General features: G+C 43.0%; 1 protein-coding gene across 1 annotated transcript in view; it reads left to right on the top strand.

The window, feature by feature from the left end:
- The window catches only part of CACHD1 (cache domain containing 1), a 74,442-nt gene that overhangs the window by 51,268 nt on the left and 9,783 nt on the right, over positions 1–13,391 (top strand). The window contains exons 12-18 of the mRNA XM_009883972.1: positions 1,060–1,228; positions 3,277–3,419; positions 4,025–4,206; positions 5,892–6,002; positions 9,985–10,107; positions 12,280–12,379; positions 12,506–12,622. Of these exons, the coding sequence (XP_009882274.1) occupies positions 1,060–1,228; positions 3,277–3,419; positions 4,025–4,206; positions 5,892–6,002; positions 9,985–10,107; positions 12,280–12,379; positions 12,506–12,622 (945 nt within the window). The remainder of the gene's footprint in view (positions 1–1,059; positions 1,229–3,276; positions 3,420–4,024; positions 4,207–5,891; positions 6,003–9,984; positions 10,108–12,279; positions 12,380–12,505; positions 12,623–13,391) is intronic.

Below are 13,391 nucleotides of genomic sequence, written 5' to 3'. Positions count from 1 at the left end.
CAGGTGAATTTCACTGATGCCAGAAATAATTGGCTACTTTTTTGTGCCAGCAAACTTAGGAGTGTACTTGTGGATCATTTCACAGTATTAAGTTAAATCCAACCTAAAAGATTAAGCTGAGCAGTTTTAAGAGATTAAATCTGTCATTGTGTAACAGGAATTCACATAGGAGGGTGTCTGGAGCTAATTTTCTAATGTTGTAATGCTACGTTAAATATCAAACACTCTTGCAGAGCAGCTGGGCAACTCCAAGGTTTGCTAGTCTGATGTACTGTAGGATCCTTAACATATACGAACTGGTAAACCATGTGACACATGCAGCACACAATTAAGAGTGGCAATGATAAAATCTCGTTTTCGAGAGTTGATTTGTCCATGTTTTTTATCAGCTGTGAACCTGAAGCCTCTCCTCTGTTAATGACACCTCAAAAACTATCCACCAGTGTTAGAAATGACTGCAAATGGAGGAACAAAATGAAGGTTTTAATGCAGTCTTTTTTCCTGAAAACTAAATATTTTTATTTTGTGTATAGACTGCGGAAAAGTACTTTTTGTACAACTTAGTGGCTTCAATACATACAGGGTAGTTACAGAGTGGAACGTGGCTGTGTGGAGCCGAGTTGCTGTAATCAAGTCTTGGCCCTGCATGGAGACCGATATGGCTTGAAAGGTTTATCTGCACAGTCCTCCTCTCTGTTTTCTGTAGGATCGAGTCCAGATTAGCTTCTTTGAAAAGGAGTTGTCTGTTTTCAGAGAGAGTGGGAATTGTGATCCTTGAGAGTGTGGTAAAGTGTGGTTCTGCCTTCCGCAGCTAGATGAGATGGGCAATTAAAGAAAGAGAACGAATCATAGAATCATAGAATGGTTTAGGTTGGAAGGGACCTTGAAGATCATCTCGTTCCAACCCCCCTGCCCTGGGCAGGGACACCTCCCCCCAGCCCAGGTTGCTCCAAGCCCCGTCCAACCTGGCCTTGAACACCTCCAGGGATGCTAGATAGAAAATAAGTTCTGTAAGTCCACCTTTTTCTTTCTGTTTGATGACTTGCTCATGTTTTTCAGGTCCAGGACACATCCTTTATTCTGTGTGTGGTGGTAATACAGCCGGAAATACCTGTTAAACAGCTGAAGAATCTCAACACTGTCCCCAGCAGCAAGCTCCTGTATCATCGACTGGATCTGCTGGGCCAGCCGAACGCCTGCCTGCACTTCAAGCAGCTGGCGACCCTGGGTAAAGCTTTCTTACCGTTCCTCTTGACCACCTCGTGCATGTTTCCGTAGAGTGTGGCAGCAGAAAGTAAATCTCTTTTTACAAAACGCTGGAAATACTCTCCTTTTGAGAGGCTTTTATTGCCAAGCCTGAGTTTTCTAATCAGCTGTTACCTTCTTATAGCTCTTCCCTGATCATAGCTACCCTGCTCAATGGTGAGCTCTTGCATGGGTGAATGCGGTGGGACTGCTCATCAGAGCACGAGATAAACGCACTGTGAGTCTTGCTTGATCAAGTTCCCAGCAAGTGGAGCAGGGACAGAGTGAGCTTGTCTCACCAAGCTTAAAACAAAGTTCTGTTCTCTTGGCTGTAAAGCAGCTTATTGACAAAGAACATAAGTAGGATGAAGTCCCGGCCAGTCGCGCAGGACGGCTTTTTGACTTTGGATTTATGCAAGCTTTTTGCTGCCATAAGCATTTAATACCATCGATCCATGTGAAGTCAGAAGTTATGTATGTCGGGTGAAGCTGAGAACTCCTGTGGTGTGATGGTTTCCAGACGCTCCTTACCTGCTTAAAAATTCTCAAGTCGCTGATGCGTTCCTGCTTTTGATAAGCTAAACTGATTCTACTCCATCTGACTAATTTCAGTAGTTGCTCAGACATTACTTGAAAGAGGGAGAGTCTCCATAGCAGTGTAAGTTCTAGTGTTTGGAAAGGATAGAGAACGTTAAAAACATAATATATCCTAAAGACAGAGAGGTTTTCTTATATAAGCATCATAAGTTGCAAGCTTTCATATATAAGTATTAATCTTGGGGGTTTTGCTAAAATCTGTGCTATATTATAAGAAGTTCTGAATTAAGTGCTTTTGTTTGTAGCAAGGCTTGAAGGACTCATGCTGGATTAGCAGCACAGTTGTGATATTTTTTTAGCTATATCGCAGTGCCACAAATAGCTAGGTGAGATTAGACTGGAGGAACTTGACAAACCCTATGGAAATTGCTTTGCCAATTGTTTAAAATACAGGGGTTTTTCTCTTTAATGTGGTGCCTAGCCTTGATTATCTTATATCCAGAAAGACAAGATATAAATGGAAAATATCCAAAAAACTTAGCTGACAAGTGGAAAAACTTCATGCAAAGCAAAATGCAGTCGCATCAGAGTATTTGGTCTGGGAAGCAGATGAAGGACTATAATAGAAGTTCGTAAGTGATGACTGCAGTACATCTGGTTGCTGGATGTATGGTGATGTGCTTTAGAGGAATGTGAATAAAAGCAGAACACTTCACATACTCCAGTGAAATTTTTTTTTCTGGAGACCATTACACATGGGGAAATTGGGTTCCATGGGTCAAATATTCAGAAAAGGCATTCTTCTCAAACTTCAGCCCTGCATCATCATAATCATTTTTCTTTTTAAAAGAAAAAGCTGTTGGGTATTTCAGTTTCTGTGCAATGAAAATTTACTTTCTAGTCTGGTCTGAAAATCACCCCAGACAGCTACACTTTTATTGGTAAGCTCCCTCTTCTGCGCTTTTAATTCTCTGTTTGTTCATTATCTGTAACTGAAAGTGCTCGTTCTCATTTTCTTCTGCCATATCTAACCTAAACGCGGACAATTAATTTTTACTTCTTTAGCAGAAAATCTTTTCTTAAGGGAAAACAGCTTGTGTAATCCTTCAAAAAGTAATAATTCAGAAATTGTTTAGACTTTGAGAACAAGGACGGTAAAGTCTACCAAATAACACGTGGAGGTCAGAGTCAGCGGACTAACTTTGTGACTTCTGTATTTTGAAGTAAGAAAGGTAGTTCATGTGCAACCTGAGTTTTGTCAGTGCCTGGGGAGGCAAGCTGTGCTGGTAAGCGCTCTGGTTTGGATGGGGAACTTCACGTCTCCTGCCCTCGCCCACAGTCCACCCGTGACCTGAAGGAGCTGCGCGCTTCGCATCCTGAAGTGTGGGAGAGTGGAGAAACAGGCGGAGGATACCCTTTTGTGGGACGAATGTGTTTACTCTGCGATATGTACAATTCATTGTCCTTAACTTTCTCATATTTTGCTATTTTTAGAAAGCCCTACGGTAATGCTCTCTGCGGGCAGCTTCTCTTCTCCATACGAGCATCTCAGCCAGCCCGAGACGAAGCGGATGGTGGAGCACTACACAGCGTACCTGAGTGACAACACGCGCCTGATTGCCAATCCTGGCCTTAAGGTATGTCCTCGCTGCCGACTGCTCTGCTCAGCCCTGGAGACTCTGGTTTCCTCACATCCCACGCCTTCATCCTGGAGGGGACTACCTGAAACATTGACCTCCTGATGCTCGTGGGGTTCTGGAGTGGCGGTTTGGAGTGGTATTCCCATGCTTGGAGAGATGGCACTGGGCTTCAAGGCCCAGAAGAGTGGAGAGAGGAGGGTGAGGACTTCTGCCCCGAGAGGGGGGGGGGGGAAGTTGATAAGCAGCTATTGAAATAAACACCCGAAAAATTAAAGCTACCATAAATTCTTTGCAGAAATCTTTGTGTTCTTAAGCATATAAATGAGAAATTTCTATTTTGTGTGCAAGCAGAGCAGTATTTATATTTATGTAAAGTAAAAAAACAAACTCTAAAAGCTGCAGAGATAACGACGACAATATTTCATTATAATAAGCTTTTCCTTTGCTTGGAATGTGCCAGATCCGTCTGGTGTGAGAAGACTTTAAACAAGTAATTGAGTTTAGATGATCTCTGATCGCTCTTTAGGAAACCCCGCGAGCAGCTTATTATCTTTTCATGCAAGCCTTAGAGGAACCCTGCTAGGTCCGCCTTTGTTTTGCAGTTCTCTGTCAGAAATGAAGTAATGGCTACCAGTCACGTCACAGATGAATGGATGACACAAATGGAAATGAGTAGCCTGAACAGTTATATTGTGCGCCGTTACATAGCAACCCCCAATGGGGTGCTCCGAATTTACCCCGGTTCCCTCATGGACAAAGCATTTGATCCCACCAGGAGACAATGGTGAGTTTTTAGGGTCCCGTTATCAAAGCTTTGGATAATCTTGGAGGGCGATAAGGAAAATATTTGGTATCGATTTCATAGCCTGGGGTTTCTTACGGCCAGCTATAAACTGCTTAACAAGAAATGTTTTCATCGTGGGTAAAAGGCTCGGTGCTTAAATGCAGCTAGTTAAAACCTTTATTGGTTCTGATTTCAACCCTTTTAATTTTAAGTGATAGTTTCTGTTTCGTATCCCTGCTATGGCAGATGGGAATATAAATATTCAGAAAATGAGCATCCCCTTTAGGGATTAGCTAATGTGGGAGCGTTTTCAGCTCCTTGTGCCGTTTTTTGGTTGTTAATGTTTTAGTCTTTTTGTTTGTTTGTTTACAGCGGGTTTCCTCGCTAACTTAGAGTAGGAATTTGCTGGCTCAACTGTGCGCTCTTAATTATGCACTAACATCTGATTTAGGAAAATATTTGTATACATCACAAATGAGAGCCTGAGAGCGCCCTGGAGTGTGTTTTGACGCGCGTGCTTTGTTGAAAGGAGCCAGCCAGGTGCTGCCACATAGAGACACTGGGAAAGGCAGGAGCCAGCGCCGGGTCCCGACCCTCCAGCTGTACCAGGAAGGCTCTGAATTGCTCCATGGCCATGCTGGAGCTCTCCTGACCCATATTTTCCCTGAAAAAATCATTACCGTAGCTACTGATGAGCTTTTCTTCAGCCTTTCTTCCTTTTTGTTGTTATTTACATTTTTGCTGACAGATGAAATGATGGAATTTTGCGCTTTTTTTTTTTTTTTGTAGTGAGATAAACAGGGTGCGTTCATGTTGTAAATTAACCAAATGCACTTTTACAATCCCTTGTCTCCATTTTAAAAGCTCTCAAATTATTTTCATTATTGGTTTTGGGAGGAGTTCTTTTTTTTTTTTTGCTTTTACACTTCACTGATTTTTCTCAAACTGTGGTTTTGAAAAAGCCTCCATGTGCAGCATGCCATAGTGTCTTGTTTTTTATATAAAGCCAAACGGCAGTGTTTTGGAGAGAAATACAAGCAAAGCACAGTCGAAAAGCAGAATTCAGTCACTTGCACAGTGCAGTCCAGACTCGTGCGTTAGTATACTGGGGTGCGGGAAAGCAAAGTAACAGATTTTTCATATGCAGCCATGTTTCCAACAGTTGGAATGTTTTATAAACCTTCTTATGACCGTAGGAAGATATTTGACATGCTGACAGTAACTTTTGAAAGAGATTGTAATTTGTAACCACTTTCTGACATCCTTCCAGATTTTCACATGTGAATTCTGCCTATAGGACGTCCTTTCTCCTGCGTTTGCAACATCATAATTTTGCCAGCGTTTGCTTTGAGTTTGAGACTCCGCTGGCACTAAGTCATAACGTTTTTCTGGGGAAAACTATCTACAATGACATTAAATGTATCCTCTGCAGAAGTAAACTGAGCTTTTTAAATGCAGTTGTACGTACTGAGGAACCATTTATTGAACAAGTCTGTTTTAGGTCTGGGTCCTAATCATACGTAGGTACTTGTTTAATATTAAGAAATGTTAATTTGGTAGCACATTGGTCACAGTGTGCAGAATTCGACGTTTGTCTGTGTTTCTGCAAAAATCAAGGATACTGTCTTAAAGTTTACAGTAACCCTTTTTCATTAATTGTGAGTGTTTCTTTTGGCTGTCCTTAGGTACTTGCATGCAGTGGCTAATCCAGGACTAATTACCTTTACTGGTCCCTACTTAGACGTTGGAGGGGCAGGCTACGTCGTTACGATCAGTCACACAGTCCATTCTTCCAGGTAAATTGTGTTTTGAGGCTTGTGTCAAGCAAGAATACTCTTAATTATCAAGATGTGCTTTAGCCGGGAGAGAAGTATGCTGAGTGACTCCTGTGTGTTCAAGAACTGAAACCCAAACCTGTTTTTAAAGTGCTTTGGATGAAATGTAATACAACCTTGTGTAAAAAAAAAATAAATAAATATATCTGTGTCATATGAATAGGTTTACATTCTGTAGCTTTATTGATATATGAATAATAACAGCATGTAGTGAGAATGTGCTCCTGATGAGCATAAGATGTCAAGTGTGCAAGACAAGGACCTAGGAGGAGGAGAGGGATCGCTTTCATTAGGCGGTTTGGAATATGTTTCCTCTCTGCTGGTAGCCAAAGACTTTTTCACCAAGACAGCTAATCCCTAAATTTCCTGAAGTTACTCACACTTCTGAAGCCGTACACACCAGGGTGATGTTTGGAAGGGAATAAGAGGTGAAAGCAGATCTAACTAACTGCAAATGGAGCTCAGTCCACAAGATTGTTTTAATTAAAGCTCTCTCTGTACTCCAGGAATTGGGGGAGCTCCTCTCCTGGGCTGTTTAAATTCAGCACTTCTGGACAGGAGTAAGAACAAGGCCTGTAAACCTTCGGCTGCCCTTGCAGGATGGCAGGAGACAAATCAGTGTGGAAACAGCAGCCTCTGCCTTTGGGATCAAGACCCAAATGAACGTTATATGCATATAGGAAGAAGCATTTTCTTTGTTAATTAGTCTTCTGTGGCTTGAAAAAAGGAAAGAGGAAATTCTAATGTTTCTTCATTCAAAGCTGACCAAGAGAATCTCGATGTTTCCTTTACTATCAGTACAGCGAATATTGCCACCAGGAGAAGCGGAGTCAGTCTCTCTATGAGCTTCTTGTCCGTACTGGAATGACCCTTTCCTGGAGGAGCAGACTTTGTTTCAGCTCCCTCCTGGCCAGGCCCCCAGCCTAACGCTGAGGTTTGGTTGGAGGTGTAGGCTCTTTAAGGAGGTCAGTTTATAGAATACGTAATAAACCTTTCCAGCATAAGCTCTCCCAAGTTTCAGAAATGGTAGTTACTTGGGTTTTTTTCTCACATGGAGTCTCTTCCAAGATTTTCACTGAGCATGTGGCTTCTGCACACTCTCCATCTAAGCCCCACCAGTACAAAGGTAACTGCTAACGTTGTGCTGGTAAATAGAGATCACAAAGCCAGCAGAGCTCGGGACACTGCTTTTCTGCTCTTCTCAGAGGCGTCTCGGCTTTGTTTGGGATTTCCCACCGAAGGACATCTGCCTGAATTTTTTGGCAGGAGTATTATCAGGCCTAATGCCTGCATGGTGCTCCTCACAGAGGAATTCACTTAAGGGAAATAAGCACTTTTGTAAGAAGAGAAGTGCACTTAATCAAAATTCTGATTTTTATCTAGCAAGCGACGGTTCAGTTAGCTTTAAGAAGTTAAAGCTCGCGTGGGTTATTAGAACATGATTAAAGAACCGTTAAACAAAGTTTGGCAGATGTGAGTGTGATTCCTGGGTAAATATGACCTCTAAAGCTCATAATCACATGCGGTTATAATCCCCAAAGAGGTCTTAGTTAAAAAAATGCAAAACAACAAAACAGAGGGGTGGGGGAGGAATCAGTAGAGTTAAGAGGTATACTTGTGTTAGGAACTGCTGTGTGGGTTTAAATAACATTAGTTTATCTGGAACTGACACTTATCTATCTCTCATTCCCATTTTATGTACGTCTTCTTTTTTGGAGGCTGGGAATAGAAGATTCATGCAAGAGGTTATTTAATACAGCTTGCGCTGGCAAACTAGAAGGATTTAATGCTTAAAAATGAAGCTAAAACATTTACAGCATTCCTGACGGCTTTTTGTCTGTTAGGACAGAACAGTAACTTCGCAGCTTGATGCCTTGTCACATACAGCTAAATGTATCTGGGCTGCTTCACTGTCATGTTTTTTCCCATTCCTTCTCCACGAAATGGGTAATGTTAAAAATAAATTAAATGCAGGTTTCCAGAATCTGTATTTATAAGTCTATAAATTAGATGTTACTACATTTTCACTGTACCTCTTTAAAAGCAGACAAGCTTCAGTCCAGTAAGCTGAGCTGGTTTTATATGGATAGGGAATTGCCAGCAGCCTCTACTTTGTACAGTCCAGCTGTGCCCTTCAGTTACCTTCTTCTTCTAAATGTTTTTATTCCTATTTAAAAGAGTAAATTTTAAAAAGTAGCAAGTCAAACACGTCTCCTTTGTCGTCAGCGTAAAGCCCACATTAAGTGCAAAATAGCACGCCCCATGATTTGAGGCTGAGCCGATGGTTTTGTGTCCCTCGGGGTGAGAGGTATCCCGGTCTGGCCGTGCCACCCCAGTGCTGCAGGGAGCGATCTCTGAGAAGCAGGAGAGACGGGGATCCCCTGGTCATTTGGTCCAGCCTCAGGCTGCTGCACGCTGCCGCATCGTATAATCATTTTCATAACCCGCCATAATAAACATTAGGTATTTTACTCTATTATTATATTAGAAGTGTTTTGTTCTAGAACGTCGCTGCTCTGCTGCCCAATGGGGATTTGCACCTTAGTTCAAGTGCTTTGATTCAGAAAGTTTTGAGTATCTGGATGTTTCTCCTGAGGGGAAGGTGGGAATTTGCCAGGATAGGAAGTTTTGGAAAAATAACAACATAAATAGAATATAATTTCTCTTTGGAGCTTCCAGCATCCAAACTGCTCAGCCAAATGTCAAGACTGTGCTTCTGCCAGGAGAGCACTTGCAATTGCTTCACGGATGGTGAGGAAAGTTAAAACAATACAACTAAGTGAAAGTAGCGCTTTTTTACCTTTATAGAGCTGTAAGAATATACACTTCCATACATCAGACTGAGACTGTTTTGTCGGTCTTTGAGGTATCGGTTGCTAAGGCAACTGTGTATATTCCTGAACTGGTGTGTAAAAATAGGAACACAAGCACATTTCCAACATGGGTGAAATACTGCAGTGATGCTGATGAGCATCCATAGAGACTCGGGGTTCTGCCCTTTCCCTAAACGTTTATTTTATGGTTGCCCCACATGAGGGAAAGATACTGAATCAGAACATTTAAGTGAAATGGTTTGAAATGTCACTTGGCCCTCTGTAGGCAGTGGGAGGCAGTGTCAGGTTAACATGAGTTACTACTGTTTAATTCCAGCGAGCAGGGATAACTGGCCTGTAGGATGTGATTTGAAGCATTTAACACGGTGCTTATTAACCAGCACCTAAATGCCACCTCGTTGCCTGGTCCAAGGTAACCGTATTCATGCCTGTAGCTTGGGCAGCTTTTTTTTTCTGGCTGAAATTCATAATCACTCCGACACTTTGGAATTTTAGGGATTTAGCAAAATTTCTATGGCAGGTTCATATCACAGAATCATAGAATAGTTTGGGTTGGAAGAGACTTTAAAGACCATCTAGTTCCAACCCCCCTGCCCTGGGCAGGGACACCTCCCCCCAGCCCAGGTTGCTCCAAGCCCCGTCCAACCTGGCCTTGAACACCTCCAGGGATGGGGCAGCCACAGCTTCTCGGGGCAACCTGCCCCAGGGGCTCACCACCCTCACAGTCAACAATTGCTTCCTCATATCTCATCTAAATCTCCCCTCTTTCAGTGTAAAACCATTCCCCCTCGTCCCATCACTCCCCTCCCTGATCCAGAGTCCCTCCCCAGCTCTCCCGGAGCCCCTTTAGGCACTGGAAGGGGCTCTGAGGTCTCCCCTTTTTGGCCTTCTCTTCTCCAGGCTGAACCCCCCCAACTCTCCCAGCCTGTCCTCCCAGCAGAGGTTCAGGTCCTAACGCTGAGCTGCAGTGTGGAGGTGTGGATTTGAGCTGGCCATTTATATGCCAGGGAAGCTGGTCCCCTTTTCAAGTAGGGAACGGAGTAATTAAAATATTAATTATTAATAGAGCCATGAAAGCCTTTTTCCTTTTTTTCCTCCCTTCTTTGCAGTGCACAGATGTCTTCAGGACATTCAGTGGCAGTAATGGGCATTGACTTCACCCTGCGTTACTTCTACAAAGTTCTCATGGACCTGCTGCCAGTTTGTAACCAAGACGGAGGAAACAAAATAAGGTAAGCCCTTCCTTCCAGGCAATAAATATCTAAAGCCTTCCCCCCGCCCCCCTCGGCTTTAACCAGATGACCCAAGGTAATTTCCACCTTAATTTATTCTAGGATTCTCTTACTTGCAACATGTGTTCTCTGGTTTCCACTAAAACTTGTGCTTGTTCTTCTCACAAAGATTATGTGGACTTTTGTTATTCAAGATCAAACTGTCATCAGCTAAGGAAACAGTCTGCAGGAATACAAAAGTGGAAAATAACTGAGGTTTTGGTCATATTTAGACTTCATTGAAATCCTGAGCAAAAAACCATTCTGTATTAAATGAACGCACTTCTCATTCTCTTCTGTTTGTTTTCAGTTTACCTATTTAGGTACTGTATGATGTAATACAGTAATGATGTATTATCTCTAGTTATTTTAACTATGATTATTAAAATATACTTTTGCTATACTTTTCTCAGAAATACATAGCACAGCACTAGTCAGAAGAAGTCTGATTTCATCTGGAGTATCTAATTTTATCTAGACCTATGTGTATCTTAATTGTACCTCTTTACAATTTAAAAAATCACATGTGGGGGCAGGGTTAGAGACTGGTTTGTATCTGGAGTAACTTGATAACATGGTTTAGGCATTGTTGTTTCTTTGTTTTTAAACCTTAAATTTGGGGAGGGAAGTGGTTTTCTGTCATCCTCCCAGTTCTTTTCTGGTTTAGTTTGGCTATTTCTTTTTATGTATTTTATGGTGTATTGAAAAACAGTCAGGATTTCTGGTTTAGCATTCCTTCCCCCGCCCCCCAGTTAAAAACTATTAATAATCAACAGGGTCAGATGCTTTATTCTGTTTCTACGTTTCCTAAATGAGGAATTTCAAGCATATTGTTAAATGCTTTGTTAGACCATTCTAACGAAGAAGCCGGATCTAATGCTTATAGCCTCTCCGTAAATGCACGCAGGTACTAAGAGACGACTGCTCTATCTGGCAGGCATTTGGGGTTTTTTAATGTATCTCCACTAAGCTTTTTCCCTCTGCTGTCATTCTGGGGTAATCACAAGCCTACTTGTTCTCCTGCTCCCAATAGCGTGTTTCAGAAAAAAGAGAAAATGCAACATCGCAACAGGAATTTCTAATACAAAACCCAAACCAGTTTGGGGCAGTAACAAAAATCCAACTAAGAAGTTGTGTGGCTCCTTTGTATACCTAAAGCGTATAGTCCCATCTATTCTGCACCGATTGCTTTTAATTATATCCGCTCCCTTCCTCCGTGAGCCGATGTAGGTAGAGCTTTACATTGCAGACTGCCATGGGAATCGCAGAGTTTAAAGCCGCCCGAAGTGTCCGCTGGCCCCAGGCAGGAGGCCGGGGCAGCGGCGCAGCTGCGGGGCCCAGCCAAAGCCCCACTGCGCCGGGGGACGTGGCTGCTCCCCCGCTGAGCTCTTTGGGAGCACTGAGTGGCCGCATTAACCTCCTCCCATCTCCCTTCTGTGGCCACCGATTCTCTTGATCTTGGCGCAGGCTGTGCCGTCCCCAGTGCCGCTTGCTCCTCCGCCTTCCCCAGCGCGGCTGTCTGCGGCTATGGAAACGGGAGAGGCCGAAAACATTACGGATTAAAACCTCGCAGCACACTGGTTTCCAAATAGAGGAACAGATCCAACATAATTTCTCTGAGATCACACGGGAAACTAATGGGAAGAGCCGAAAAGGGAGAGGAAAGGTTGGGAAGGCTGAGAATGAAACAGGGGTGATTTATCTCCCCGATAAAATTGAATTCTAAGGCAGGAGGTCATTAAATGAGTGTGAAATCTCTGTTTAATTAGCAGCATAGTAGATTAATAAACTGTTAAAGCCTTCCAAGGTGATTATGCTTAATTTATTTCTGGATCTGCCACGATCAGCCGAGACAATGCACTGATCAGTTTTCCGTTCTGTTTCTAATTGGTTCCATTTTCAAGGTCTCTGTAGTCCAGACTTGCTGTAACAGTAACAGATTTAAAAGCTTCAGGGAAATACTCGATGTATTCTTCAGAGACATTTGCTTAATGGCCCTGTTATTTTAATAAATGGAAGCCTTTAAAAATTCTTCCTCTAGCTGTAAATTTAAGATCATGTTTTATTTCACCGTATTTTTCTAAAGCCCGAGGAAGTCTAATGGGAGCTCTCTGCTTTGTTTGTTGTGGGCAGGTGCTTCATCATGGAGGACAGAGGGTACCTTGTGGCACACCCAACCCTCATCGATCCCAAAGGACATGCGCCAGTGGAGCAACAGCACATTACGCACAAGGTCTGCCTCCTTTTTTCTTGGTTTCCGTGGTTTTTCCTTTTCTGATTTCTGAGCTGGTAAGGACTGTAGAGAAGCTGCTATTTGTGTCTGATTTTAACAGCATAAAATCCTCTGGTTTTCACTTAGGAGCCTCTGGTAGCAAATGACATTCTGAACCACCCAAACTTCGTCAAGAAAAACCTCTGCAACAGCTTCAGTGACAGAACGGTTCAGCGGTTTTATAAATTTAATACCAGCTTAGTGGTAAGTGTGTTTTTCTGTTTTATTTTGCTTTTGAATGTACTTTGGTTGGGTTGGGTTTCTTTTGGTGGAAACGCGAATCCTTGCCAGGCTCAGCAGCCGAGGCTGGGAGCCAGCCCTCCGTGTGGATTGGCCTCCCTTCGCCCTCTCCAAACACAAAATCAGCGATCTGGACTGCACAAACTGTGCTCGCACGAGGAGTCAGTTGACATACAAGGGATTAGGGATGTGATCGCTGGCCAGCTGTGGTTGATGTCTGCAAAGTCTCATCCAGCATCGTGAAAACAAGTTCTTGGTCGTTGGGTGAGGACTTTTTGGCAATAGTTGGGATTTTTTGCTTTGGATCCTCTGACCTGACCTCTGGCTTGCAACTCCGACCAGTGTCACTACTACACGGGTAGTAAAGGTCTCTAATAACTTTTCTTTTAGCTAGGTGACCAAATAAATGCATTTACTGATGCAACTTGCATGAGCGTTCGCAGAGTATCGTTTGTCAGACTGCAGTCTTGGGAGATGTGAGTGCTCTGCGGTCCCCGTGGGTCACGTGTGACCTTCCTCTTGTGCCGAGAGGTCTAAGCCAGGGGCTATTGTCTCTCGCTGCGCTGTGAATGCCGATTGCAGTGCTGCAGATCCACCCTTGACAAGATCACTGCAGAATTATTCAAGAGATGTTAAGCTCTGTGGGAGAAGCTGCTCCTTAAATAATACTTTTCAATTATTACTGGGAGGAGAAGGTGGGAAATGAGTGTCAAAAATATTTGAAAGTTATGTC

The sequence above is a fragment of the Charadrius vociferus genome, unplaced genomic scaffold (assembly GCF_000708025.1).
Source record: "Charadrius vociferus isolate BGI_N301 unplaced genomic scaffold, ASM70802v2 scaffold423, whole genome shotgun sequence".
NCBI lineage: Eukaryota > Metazoa > Chordata > Aves > Charadriiformes > Charadriidae > Charadrius > Charadrius vociferus.
This window is presented reverse-complemented; position numbering and strand designations above follow the sequence as displayed.